At 33.4% G+C, this 14,703-nt stretch overlaps 1 protein-coding gene and 1 pseudogene across 1 annotated transcript; one reads left to right on the top strand and one right to left on the bottom strand.

Annotated features, from left to right (window-relative positions):
• Positions 1-1,948: 1,948 nt before the first annotated feature.
• Positions 1,949-3,432, bottom strand: LOC100527091 (uncharacterized). The gene is given in 2 exon segments (NM_001251626.2): positions 1,949-2,397; positions 3,077-3,432. Coding segments are annotated over 2 exon segments (708 nt in total). The 5' UTR covers positions 3,378-3,432; the 3' UTR covers positions 1,949-1,990.
• Positions 3,433-6,769: 3,337 nt separating this feature from the next.
• On the top strand, positions 6,770-14,685 carry LOC100817148 (uncharacterized; annotated as a pseudogene).
• Positions 14,686-14,703: the final 18 nt, after the last annotated feature.

Here is a 14,703-nt window from a genome sequence, read left to right as displayed (position 1 = left end):
AATTAAAAAAACTTCTAGAATAACATAATTCCTATCCTCTTGCTCTTTCCCCCCTATAAAAGTAAGTAAAAATGATGAAGTTGATATTCATACTTTCAGCTTCTTCACGGTTACATTAAAAGCTTAAAATTAATGTTTTATTAAAGGCAAATAAAAATAATATTATATAAGGAAAGGAAGAGAAAGATACAAATTAAAGGAGTCAAACACACATCACAAGCTGTCATAGTTCTATCTCCACACAGCACCTAGCTCGAACGCTTAAAATTAATGTTAAATTACAAAAAGTTTGATTAGTTACAACTAATGATATATTGGTAAAATTCTTAACTAATGCAACCTAACGAAGCACAAATAAAGTAATATCATAAATAACGTCAGTAGCTTAAAATTAACTACTAACAAATGTACAATTGCTAGCAATTCACACAAATTGGAATTGTACATATTCATAACATATTTATGGACAAAATTAGCATTTTGATTTTTTAAACTTGTTTTCTGTTTTTAATTTGATCTGTCATTATTTATTTTTGTTCTATTATGGTCTTTTTATTTTTATTTGATTTTAATTTAATCCATTTTTTAATTGTGGAGATATTTTATTGCTAAAAAAATTCAATTGTGATATTTTTGACAAATTAATCATCAAAATTGACAAACTGTACATATAATTGAAATCACACAAAATGGATTTTTTTTTTCTTTTTTGAAAAAGGAAGGGAAATATTCCAACTATGTTGGTACCCCAATCCTTCCTAAATCACATGCCAGAACCAATCTAAATTTATTAAGAGAAGAAAGCAACAAAACATAATGGGGATATTAGACCAAAACTCATGTCAAGGAGAATAGAACATGTAGGTGACCCTTTAATATTACGGGAATACAGGCATAAGATTCTAAACAAAAAGAGGGGACTGTGTCTCTCGCCAAAAAGATTGAGTATTATCCATAATCAAATTGGCAATACCATGTACACAATGATTGTCTTCTTTGTAAATATGCGTAGCTATAAATCTGAGAGAAACTATATGCATGTCTGAAACAGAAACTGAAAAAGAAGATGGAAACTGAAAACTCGAATTCTAGAGTTTTCTAGTGTTAATTGTCCCAAATTGGTAAAATGTTTCAAAAGAGTCATGCTTTGGTAATTTGTTTGTAAAATAACGTTCCTTTGGTCAATCAATGTTGAGATGGTTCTTGATAATCTTTTCTTCCTATAAAATTGGCTTTTAGGTGAGGGTTTTTCTCATTGTGAGGACCAGTAATCTGGAACATGATATTTGTAGGGCTGAACATTTATTATATAAATAGAATGATAATAATTTGATAGTTAATAATACAATAATTATGAGAATTTAAGTTTAAATTTAATTCAATTCCTTAAAAAAATTATAAGATGGAAGCTATTTTTTACTAATTATATATACTATTTTCACTAAGCTAGTTGATGTGGCCAACACTAAACATTTTGTTTAAATGATAATAATAATAATAATAAGATCACTAACAACAACATTGTTATGACCCTGCTTGTTTTTTTTTATAGATTATTAATTTTTTAGTTTATAAGGACATATGAAAATTTGAATTTATAAGTCATAAAATTGCAAACACAGCAATATCAAACAGTGAGACCAAACGTTATTATTTATTAGGGTTCAACATCAACAAAATCTATATGTGAACTATTTTGTTAATAAGATTATTGATTATAGGCCAAAACCTGTCATTCAAATTTCAGTCCTATTTATATCTTGGCAATTAAACTGGCTGCTACAAACTAATTATCACAGAAATAACGTATTTTTATTCAATATTGGATGCACAATATCGATGGTAATCAGATACAATATTCCCAAAAGTAGTAATTACATTAATAATCAAAATAAGGCTGTAAGCCTTGAATGGTTTATTTTCTGATATATGTTAAGATATACCGTATGAATGTATGATGTCATCATATGGAACCATCTATACTGATAAATTAGCAAGTAAGATTGTCACCAGGGGAAACACCAAGTTGTGAACAATACTGGGTGTAGTAATTAACACGAGCCTGAACAGTACTAGGGTTTGCACCATCACATTCAAGTCGGCCATTGATAGCTCTAATGGTTGCACCAAAACCCTGGTTGATGACAGGACGCACATGTTCCATCCAGTACCACAAGGCTGTCTTGAAGGACACAACAGGGTCATTGGCCACCGTCTCTGGAGCGTTCAATCCATCAAATCCGATGCTCTGCCCTGCTGGTCCGTAGTTGAAGTTCCATGATAGTTGGATTGGTCCACGCCCATAGTACGCTTTGTTAGGGGCACATGGGTACTCGGTGTTGCTCTCGTCACAGTAGTCCCCTGATGCACCGTTAATCTCTTCTATGTAGCAAAAATCTGCATGCACAAGCCCACGCTAATTAATCACTTCATAATTATAAAGTTTAATGCTCATATGCACTTTTATACTCTCCATCAATAAGAAATTAATCATCATTGTTATGATTTTTAGAATAATATTATAAAAGTTAGCATCACTAACAAAATTCTCATATATACATAATATTTTGTAATTAAAAAACAATATAAGTTATGGTAGTAAGTAGATTGTTTTCTCTTATAATTATATTATGAATAAATACTACACGACAATGTAAAAACTGACGTCCAACTAGAAATTTTTATATTTATTAAATTTATTGATTTTTATAATAATTATGTTAAAAGTAATATTTATTATAATTATTTTTAATTAGTTGATAGTATAAAACTTTTTATCCTATAATCAAGGTTTTAAGTATGGAATGCGATTGCGGTTCCCGTTTTGTTACATTTATTAATATTATGAAAAATTCTAAACAAAACAAATATGACTGATGTTCATAGTTACGCTGTGGCTGCAAAAACTTGAAAAACCTTGACGTTATGACCAAAATTATGATCATAGTTCACAAAACATTTTCAAAGGCCATGCTGAGATCGCTGACAATGCTTATAAATTAAACTCAAATTATATAGAAAAATAAATCCTAGTACTAGTAATTAACTATAAAAAAAGTATAGTAGTAGTACTAACGTCCTGTTTCATGGGTGAAATGGGCGAAAGCAGCTGCAACCTCACGCTTGGAGTCATCCTGATTACCAAGCCTACCAAACTCATTGTAGGAATTGTGAGCATTAAGGAAAGCATCTCGTGAGTAGAAGTTCTTCCCTGCACAACCATCATCAGCCTGACTGATTATGCTGTTGAAGAAGTCTTGTGTGACGATGTCATCACCTATGTTTTGGGCACTCACGTTTTTGGGCACCATCATCATCACCATGGTGACAAAGGTTGCCACGAACCCAGCAACACGAATGAGTAGTAACTTGCTCATCCTAGCTACAAAATGTATGTAATAGAAATTATAATGTTTGATAGACAAGGTGGTTGAGGATTGAGAGCAAAAGGGAGGTCTATTTATAGTGTTAATGCTAGCTAGGACTTTGAACTTTAGGAAAGGAAATTTCAGATTTCTATACGAACTTGGCGAGATAAGAAGAGTATGTCCCATTCTAGAATAGAAAAGCGTAAATTACACGGGGTTTAGATTTTGACTTTATGGCTTTCATTTGTATACCGATAATTGAATGTGGATCGACATTGATATTCTTCTTCTGACTTGTACATGTAAAAACTAAACTAAAAAGACAATAACATGAGTATAGCCTACATCGTTTACTTTTGACTTTAGTGGCGTAAGTTGCCCGGCCGACACGGCCACGCTACCGCCACTCTAGCTATATTTAAATTAGGAAAAAATAGTGTATTTAGGGCCTAGTTTAGATTAGTTATTAGCTATATACCAACAAGTAGTTTTTTTTAAGGCATATACCAACAACTAGTTTATGTGAATGATATTGAATTTGATTTTTTTATATAAAATTTTGAATTCGAATTTTATGAATGAAAAAATATGATTGAAAGAAAAAAATTTCATTAAGATTGGACTAGCAAATTTATTAACAAGGATTAATCATCAATAAAATTAATTAATATTCAATACCAATAACATGAGAAAAAAGAAGATGATTAGATTAGTTATTCACTTCCATTAACTTTTTAATTTAGATAGGTTTTGTAGGCTCAACGTTTAAAGAGGAAAATTAAAAAATATACGATAAAATTAAAAACTTTTAAAAATTTAACTACTGCTCTAATAAACTATGCAATCAAACTTGGTTATTATTGAAATGTTGTGCGAGTAGATCCAAATCTCTTGTACAATCTTAAATTTTATTAATTTAATTTTTTTTTTCAAATTGTAAATACTTTTGTATAAAAAGCAATTTAAATATAATGAAAGATGCATTAAGGATTAATTCAAGAGCGGGATGTAGTTTTTTTTTTAAACCGTGTTATTAGTATGAAATATTTATTGATTTTGCCGATCATTAATTTCTGTCAGAAAATCTAGCTAATCATCTAGTAAAATTCTTCTCATCTAATTATATTTTTTTCATTCACAAAACTTAAATCTTAAATCTTATTAAGAAAATTTAGTTCGATACTATTCGATTAACCAACTACTTCTTGCTAGGATGGAATGTAGTTTATGGTTTTAAGATGGGAAGTTTTCAATATTTATATTTTTACAATTGAACTTACTTTTCATTATCAATAAAGTAACTTTATAGTTTTAGTACTTATTTACCAATTTGTAATTTTTGTCCTCTAAATTTGATTTGAAATTTAGTTTGGATTTCTACTTTTGTGTTCTATTTAATCCTCTAAATACTAGTACTATTTTTTTATCACCATTTTCTCCAACTCTGCTTCATCTTCTAACTTTGTTGGTTTAGAGGGCGTTTTAATTAATGATTAACATGAATATAGCTGCTTGAGAAATATGATTAACGACATTGAAAAAGATAAAGGCCAGGTCTAAGATTTAATCAAGGATAAATTTTATGGTGAATATTAATGTCTAAAATAATTAGATAAAAACAAAGCAAGGACATGCTAGTTGGATAGGCAGCAACTTAGTGACGAAATTAAAGTTAAACTTAAACCCTAAGCAATGGACCAAAAGAAATTAAGTTAACATGAAATAAAATTACAAAAGATGATAAATTATGTTTTTAGTTTAATATTTGATTTTGATCTTTAAATTTTTTGACAATTGATCAATATGTTTGAACTTTTTTCTTGTTGAATGTTTTTGTTCTTCTCGTCTATTTTGGTCCTTAAATAATGATATGACATTATTTTTATTTTTATTATTTTATTTTATTACTTTTTTTGGTAGTTAATAATTGCCGGAAATTACTTAGTTAACTTGTATGAAAGGTCTTATATTCTAGCGGCTAAAAGCTGTTAAAAATTATAATTTTCCAAATCCAATTTCAATTGGACAACGATGATGATCGGAGCACCCCTCGAGATTATGATAGACAAGAAGCAAAAATGACCCTAAACTCCGACTAGATCCTAAGTCAGGAGAGCAACTTATTTTTAAAAAATAAAATTAATAATTAATATTATGAAAGGTGTAAAAACTTATGAACATGGTCAAATGCACGAAATTAGGGGAGGGCAAATTTTACATATTCAATATATTATTTATATGTAACTTTTAAAAAATGAGAGATTCATTTACACCCCTCATTATAATGACGAGCATCTCACAGGCTATTATTTCCCAGAGCTCCAATTCGGATAAGTTTGGAGCTGTGCCAGCAAAGGATGAAGGAAGGTCCTCCAACAGAAAAGACTTAATTGAGACATTTTTAACGATTAAAGAACCTGATAGGAGTGATTTAAAATTTGAGAACTAAAATTAATATATTTTAAATAATTTAACAACTAAATTAATAATCAAGTCTTAAAATTACTCTCTCTTATTCATCCACAAAAATATTTTTAAAATTTAAATAATTTTTATACCATAAGGTTATTTAACATTTGACAAAGACGTACACAGCTGAAGAAATTCCAGATAGTTAGCTACTAATGGCTGTAAAGTCGGTAACTTTTTGGTGATTTTAATGGATAAATGGGAAAGAGTAGTAGTGAATTTTCGTCTCCAGAAAATGCTACTGGATTCCGAGGTGTTAAATATAGTTCGAACTATTGGGAAAGAAATGCCACGAGTCATGGCACTGGGCAATTAAATGCTAATCCTTATCAAAGGACCGAAATTATGGGCAGTTAAACGCTAATTGGATTTTTAACTTTATATTTAGTTGATAGACTTGGAGAATGTTTGATTTATAGATTTTTTTTCTTCATAATTTTTATACGCCATTGATGTTTTGGTGGCAGGAAAAGTCAAATATTGAGAAGTCAGTGCCAGATACCAGTCAAAATGACTATGTATATGTTCATCCTGATCCTCAGTAATTGTTTCTGTTTTCAATTTTCAAGATCATACAAAAGTCAACATCTTGACCCATGAATTTTCAATTTCCCGTTCTCAAGAAAAGTTGATTGGACGATGATGTTGAGGGAAATATTTATACAATTAGTGTAAGTCTTGCATGAAGTTAATCATATTATTGATTGAGATTATCATTTTAAATAATTTTCATAATATTAAAATGATACTAAAGCCACATTAGAGAAAAATAGATAGCTGTCCCTGAAAATAGTGGTAGTTTGGAAATTGGAATTGGATCATGGACCCCGCTTTGTTGCGGCAAACGCAAAACCTCAAAAAGAGTAAGGGATAAGTCATCAGTTCAGTAAAGGACTGTGGGAGAGAGACACGACACGAAGATGAACAATAACATGATGATGGCTTCCAAGTCCAATTCCATAACATTTTGGAGTTGGTTCTTTCACAACTTGCCCATTCTCTAGAACTAAAACATGCTGCATTCACGTTCTTTCCATTCCAAATGCAAAATCCAGAGCCACTTTTTCTCTCGGTTTCACTCTGTCCAAGAGGACGAGGTACTCAAATTACTTCACTCACCATTAGCAACCCTATGATACGGCTTATTTATTTTGCTATAATGTTCTTCCATGCAGCTTAGGTGTTTTTTCTAGTCCCACCAGCACTGAGACAACTATCAGACATCTGATCTCACTATACCAATTTCAGCTCTTAATTCAGGTAACTTTTGGATCCATTTTCCTTTGCTGGAGCTCTTATGAATTGTTTTGCTGTGAGTTAAAGCTAGTGCTATAATGATATTAATATATTATCATGCTCTTGCCTTGTAGGTTAAGAAGCATCAATTACAGATTCCAACGAAATTTCAGCCATCTTAACAAATGCCAAAATAGTAGTAGATTCGGAAGATGAAAATAAGATACAAGTGAGCACATTGCAAATACTGGTTTCAATGTAGATTTTCTATTCTGGCTCTTTCAGGAAAATATCTCATGTTTCTTTATGTTGTCATACTGTTTCTCCGTAACTTCTTTCTCTTGATATTTTCTTCTATCTCTCAGTACAGAACTGTCATTGCTTTATCAATTTATCCTATAGAGTACATTGATGGAAAAATATGATTTATAAAAATAAATAATTAAATAAATCTTATATTTTTCTATGGAGGAATTTGTGTGTCTCAAATTCATATTTCTACTGGCTTTCTTGAGCTTTCAGTTAAAAGGCGGTAGAAAATATAAATTTGGAAGGGAAAGATAGATTTGGAAGAGAAACAACATTGTGCTCATCATTTCTCATTATCAAAAAAATACCAAATACAAAGGGAACTCAGCTTATATAGAGTTGGCTGTATCTATAACAGGAAACTAACTAACAGAAAACTAACTAACTAACTTTAACAGAAAAGAAACTAACTAACAGGAAAAAAAAACAGAATTCAACACCCCCCTCAAGCTCGAATGTGAATGTCAAGCATTCCTAGCTTGGAATGAATATGATTGAAGAGACCAGCATGTAAAGGCTTGGTGAGAATGTCTGCCAATTGCTCATAAGTGGAGATGGGAAGAAGGTGAATCAAATCAGATTGAACCTTGTCTCTTACCACATGACAATTGATTTCAATATGTTTGGTTCGTTCATGGAAAACAGGATTTGCGGCTGTGTGCAGGGCAACTTGATTGTCACAGTAGAGAACAACTGGTTTAGGATGCTCAATATGAAGATCCTTTAGTAAGAACAATAACCATTGTGCTTCATAAGATGCTTGTGCAAGAGCCCGATATTTAGCTTCTGAGAATGACCTGGACACATTGGATTATTTCTTACTCTTCCAAGAAATTAGTGAGGTTCCTAAGAAGAAACATATGCTTGTGATGGATCTTCGAGTGTCAAGACAAGCTCCCAAATCTGAGTCACTGAATCCAATTAAAGAAGTGGAAGATGAAGAGGAGAAGAACAGGCCTCTGCCAACAGTGTCTTTGAGATATTTCAGAATATGGTGTGCAGCTTGCATGTGAATGTTTGTTGGAGATTTTAAATACTGGCTCAATTTTCCAACAGCATAGCAAATATCGGGCCTTGTGTGAGTAAGATATAATAATCGCCCCATAAGCCTCTTGTAAACAGTAGGATCAAAGAAAGGAATACCAGAAGATTTGTGAAATTTTAGTGTAGGATCCATAGGTAAGGAAGAAGGTTTTGCAGCAAGCAAACTAGTGTCTAGAAGAAGATCAAGGCAATATTTTCTTTGATGCAAGGCAATACCTGAGGTGGATCGGGCTACTTCAAAACCAAGGAAGTATTTGAGTATTCCAAGGTCCTTAATACTGAATTTTGCATCCAGGGAGTGCTTTAGTTGCTAGATTTCAGCAAGATCAGTGTCAGTAAGCACCAAATCATCAACATAAACAAGGACAATGGTAAGGCCAGTAGGAGACCTTTTAGTGAAAAGAGAATAATCTGCCTTGGACTGTTGGAATCCAAAATCGAGTAAGGTAGAAGTAAGCTTGGCATTCCATTGCCTGCTGACTTGTTTTAATCCATACAAAGACCTTTGCAACTTGCAAACCAGAGCTGGATTATTAACTGTCAAGCCAGGTGGAATCTTCATATATACCTCCTCATTTAAATCACCATGCAAAAAAGCAGTGTTAACATCAAGTTGATGGAGATGCCAACCCTGAGAAGCAGCTAGTGATAACACAAGTCTGACTGTAGTCATTTTTACAACAGGATTAAAAGTTTCAATGTAGTCCAAACCAGCAATTTGGGTAAATCCCTTGGCTACTAATCTAGCCTTGTGCCTATCAATGGATCCATCGGCTTTGAACTTGATTTTGAAAACCCACTTGCAGCCAATTGGCTTTTTATTACGAGGTAAAGGAGTAAGCTTCCAGGTGTTAGTCTTAATAAGAGATGATAATTCAGATTGGATAGCCTATTTCCAACTTTCATGACATATAGCTTTCTCAAAACTAGTAGGTTCAAATTGTGAGGATACACTAAGTGTGAAATGTTTGTGATTGTGTGAAAGTCTATGGTAAGAAATGTAGTTGGAAATATGATACCTGATGTTGGAGGAGATTGAAGGAGTTGAATTGTGAGTTGTCGCAGAAAGTAGAGAGCAGTGGTAATCTTGAAGGTAAGAATGAGGGTTTTTCTGTCTTTGTGATCTACGGGGAAAGGGTTGAGGTAAGGCTGGTTGATGGTGTGGATCAATGGGAGGGCTTGATATCTCAGGTGGGGAAGGGTGTGAGAGATGAGGCATATCAAACAAAAAATTATATGAAGATGATGGAGAAATAGGCTTAGCATGCTGTGTCGAATCAGTAGAAGTTGGTGAGGGATTATGCAAGTAAGGAAAAATATGCTCATAGAAAACAACATCCCTAGAAACAAGAAGTTCTCTTGTTTTGAGATCAAAAAGTAAATGACCTTTTACACCTAATCTAACACCTAAATAAACACATTTTCTTGCTCTGGCATCAAACTTTTTCCGATTAGCCTTGAGTGTTGAGGCATAACATAAACAACCAAAAACTTTTAGGATAGAGATGGATGGGATGCATTTGAACAGAACCTCATGTGGGGATTTCTGATTAAGAAATTTTATTGGCAATTTGTTTATTATATGAACAGCCTGTGAGATAGCTTGTGTCCAAAAAAAAAAGGTAAATTGGCATGAAAAAGTAAAGCTCTAGCCACAACAAGAAGATGCTGATGTTTTCTCTCTACAACCCCATTTTGTTGGGGTGTCTCCACACAAGAAGTTTGATGGAGAATGCCTTTGGAACCATAGAAATTGTTCAGGGCAAATTCAGGGCCATTGTTTGATCTAATGCTTTTAACTTTAACAAAAAACTGAGTTTCAACCATAGATATAAAGTGTTTGATATGATTTGAAACTTCTGATTTTAATTTTAGAAAAATAATCCATGTATATCTGCTTTTGTCATCAACAATAGTAAGAAAATATTTATGACCAAGTAATGAAGGATGAGCATAGGGACCCCATATATCGATGTGCAACAAATCAAAACATTAAGAGGAAACAGTAAGGCTATCAGGAAACGGCAACCACTTTTGTTTTGCAAAATAACAAGTGTCACAAGGTTTACTTGAGTTTGTACAGTCAATGGAAGAGTACAGTTTAGTCATTTTGACAATCTTATCATGAGAGAGATGTCCTAACCTATTATGCCAAACATTGCATTTATTGAAAGGAATGGTATTGATTTTACAAGTGTAGGACAACTGAGTTGGTGATGAAGATAGGATGTATAAGCCAACACTCAATTAAGTTGCTCCAATCGTCCTCAAGGAGGAGTTGTCCTGTATAGAACAACTAGTAGGGTGAAAATTCAGACTACAATGTAGATTAGCTATGAGTCTTGAAACTAAAATCAAGTTGAATGTGAAAGAAGGAATATACAAGACATCAATGAGGTAAAGTTGATCATTAAAATGTATAGTGCCTGCCAAATTGGTTTGAATTTGAGATCCATCAGGTAGTTTAACAAGTATAGGTCTAATTTGCTTAAGGCATTGAAACTAAGTTTGGGAAAAACACACATGATCAGTAGCTCCACTATTCAGAACCCAAGAGTTTATGTTGGAACTATAAGCATGAAGAGTGGCACAGAAAATACCTGAATTCCCATTCTTATGAAAGCTAACCAGTTGATTAGTGGTGTGAGAGGGAGAGGCTTGAGAAGTTTGCTACAACAAGGAAATAAGAGCTTTATGTTGCTCTGGTGTGAAAGTTACAGATGAACCATCTGCAGACACCTCTTTTTGTCCAAGAGATTGTAAATTATCTTCAATTTCTTGATCATCCATAGAGTATTGGTTGATAGCACCTCCTCTATGCAAGTGAGGAGGGTAACCATGTTTCTTGTAGCAGGTATCTACCATATGACCTGTTTTGTTACAATAAGATCATATCTTGGAGCTTCTACCTCGACCTCTGCCACCTGATGTATAGCCTCCACGACCTCTACCTCTGCCATAAGTAGCATGGCTGGTATCCACTTGAGCAAAAACTCGAGAATCATCAAACTAAACAGCAAGTTGCCTCTCTTGTTGAATGAGGATAGAGAAAACTTTATCTAAATCAGGGAGGGGGTCCATCATCATTATGTTGGATCTAACCGTAGAGTATTGTTCATTGAGGCCCCTCAAGAATCTAATCACATAATCTCCTTCTCTGTAACTCTTAATAACATGAATGAGATCATAAGCACAAACAACAACACATGTGTAGGAATAGGGCGAAAATTGTCTAATTCTTGGATTAAACCCTTCAATTTCGTAAAGTAAGTAGTGATAGTAGTATCACCTTGTTTAAGCAGATAGATTTCTTCTTGTAAATCACTAATGCGAAACACATCTCCTTGATAATAACGTTTCTTGAGAGTGTTCCAGATATCCAATGCAGTCTCCATCCACATAATGGTTTGCAAGATATCTAGATTAAGCGAATGATGAAGCCATGAAACCACCAAGGTATTACAATGATCCCATATAGTGAAATTAGGATCATTAAGAGCAGGGCGAGGCAAAAAACCATCCACAAACTGGACCTTTTTCTTGGTTTTCAAGGCAAGGAGCATAGCACATGACCACGAGTGGTAATTGGCACCATAGAGAACCTGAGCAATAATAGCAACACTAGGATTCTCATTGGGATGAGTATAATAGGGATTCAACAAGTTTGCAAAAGCTGCATTATTGACAACAACATTGTCAGCCATGATTGAGGAGGAGGCTTGAAGAATATCGATTCAAGATGCAGAAATTGGAATAGCAACAATGGTTGTAGGAAGGAGCCGAGGGCACAACGAAAGAAAAAATTTCAAATGATACCATGTAGAAAATATAAATTTGGAAGGGAAAGATAGATTTGGAAGAGAAAGAGCATTGTGCTCATCATTTCTCATTATCAAAAAAATATCAAATACAAAGGGAACTCAGCTTATATAGAGCTGACTGTGTCTATAACAGAAAACTAACTAACGAACTTTAACAAAAAAGAAACTAACTAACAGAAAAAAAATAGAATTCAACAAAGGCTAAAGTAAGATTTGATATATTGATTCACAAATTTTTTGTACTGAAGAATTATTGATTTTTCTGATCAACTGTGTTAATTTGATAACCTTGAAGAACTTGCCTGAACTAAAACCTTTGGTAGTCTTCATGCTCAATTGATCAGGCAAAGTCTTCCCCATGTGGTATTTTAATTAGTTTCTGTCGTCACGATGTACTTCATCATGTTACTTTTGTTTATACAAGCAGGTCAAGATTGAAGCTAATATTTTTTGGTTGCTATCAACCATTGCCGTTGGCATACAATGCAACCTGCAGCTTCAAATATACACAAAAATATGCCCAAATATATCATTAGTCTCCCCCTTCTATCCTTTATTTATTTATTTTTTACTGGAGTGTGTTCATAAATTACTGCATCGAGTTGTTTTTATGATTTTTCATTTCCTACTACTTTTGGGTTTGATGTTGTGATAACTATTTTATGGATTAAATTGCAGCTAAGAGTGGACTTGACTGGTGATCAAACACAAAAGGTATTTGACAGGATCCTAACAAACTTAGGTCGTACTGCCCCACCAGTTCCTGGATTTCGCATGCAAAAAGGAGGTAAGAAGCTGCATTTTTTATACCATGCACTTTCATACCCTGAACATATCTATTGGTCCTTACATTTTTCACTTTCATGCCCAATTATGATTCATACATTGCAAAACCTGCCAAGAACACACATGAGCTTGACATGTGGCATTTGCTGCAAGATTTCTCCCTAATCCTCAAGAGTTTCTTAAATACAAGGTATTGCCATTTGCTTACCGCATTTTGGACTTACTAAAAAGTAAAGACTGATAACCATCTTTTCTGTGAAATACCATTTGGCAGCTGCTTATGCCCACATTAAAAAATATCAAGCTCTTTCTCTTTTCGAGGCTTGGGCAATTAGTCACCGTTTTATTTGCAACTCATATTTTCTTGCTCAACTAAGGCTTGTGAAATGACCAGCATATCCTTCTCATCGGTGGTCTTGATCTTGGTTTTTGCATGAGTGCTTTACCAATTGGATGCCTATTTTGAGACTCTGTATTTGTTAGTGGGAAGGGGTTTCACTGGTTGACCCTCTCTCTCCTCTATAGTAATCAATTGCCTCTGTTAGATTGATACCAAATATGCAACCAATGATGAGAATAGTGGGATAAGAATGGAAACTGGTTTTTCATTTTACTCTTCACAGTTACAATGAATAGATGCTTCCTTCTCAAATTCTTCACTTATTTCTTGCTGTTGATATGATTTTACATTCGATTCATTTTCCTGTTCATCATATTTCAGTATTTTAACAGGTTAAGAATTTGCAGTTCATGAGTTTTAACTGTATTATTAGTTTGTGCATGTGATGTCTGAACTGCTCCAGGAAAATCATCAAAGGCGCGTGATTTCCAATCAAGTTTATTTTTTTTATTTTTTATATTTGATGAATTATTATTTAGTATCGTTTAATCTATAAATTATTTTCTCATTCATCTGTAATATTGTCAATAACATCAATATAATCAAAATGTAAGCATTGATCACTCAGATGGTTAGATTTTTCTATCAATTATCTACCCCAACAACGAATTATCCCTAAAACAAATGGCAAGGCCTCTTTGACACTGAATTCAACAGAACATTCATAGACCGTTATCATGTATGCTTTAGTCTTCCTTGAAGATAACTTGGTAAGGAAATGCTTGCAGATCCCAAAGGACTTCCTTGTACAGATGCTTGGGGAAGAACGTGTCACCAAGTTTTGAATACAAGAAATACTCAACTCTACCATGGCTGATTATGTGAAAGAGGCAAGTGATTTTTACCCGTTCATATGTGGCTGTCATGGATATAAATTTATTTCCACATTTGATGACACAATACCAGGAAAACTTGGATGTAAAGGACCGGAAGATAAGCACTACCCAAACGCAAGAACAACTCAAAAAATCATTCAAGCCGGGAAATGAATTTGGCTTCAATGTTATAATTGAGCCTGAAAATTCATGTGTGTCTAGATAACTTGTTATGGGGGATCTAGTTGTTGAGCGTAACCAGATTGATGGTTATTGGGACAACAAGATTTCTCTCTCTCAATGATATACAGCTTAAAGAGTTATTTTAATGGTCAGTTAGGTGCACTCATGAAAATGGGCTACAATATTCTATTATGAGCTTTGCAGGAAAAAAAATGTATAAAAAACTCATCTTTAGATTTTTTTTCATCCTGATTTTAAAGGGCTACCAAACT

This window comes from Glycine max, chromosome 11 (assembly GCF_000004515.6).
Source record: "Glycine max cultivar Williams 82 chromosome 11, Glycine_max_v4.0, whole genome shotgun sequence".
NCBI lineage: Eukaryota > Viridiplantae > Streptophyta > Magnoliopsida > Fabales > Fabaceae > Glycine > Glycine max.
The sequence above is the reverse complement of the archived record's forward strand: the minus strand, read 5'-3'. Positions and strand labels throughout refer to the sequence as shown.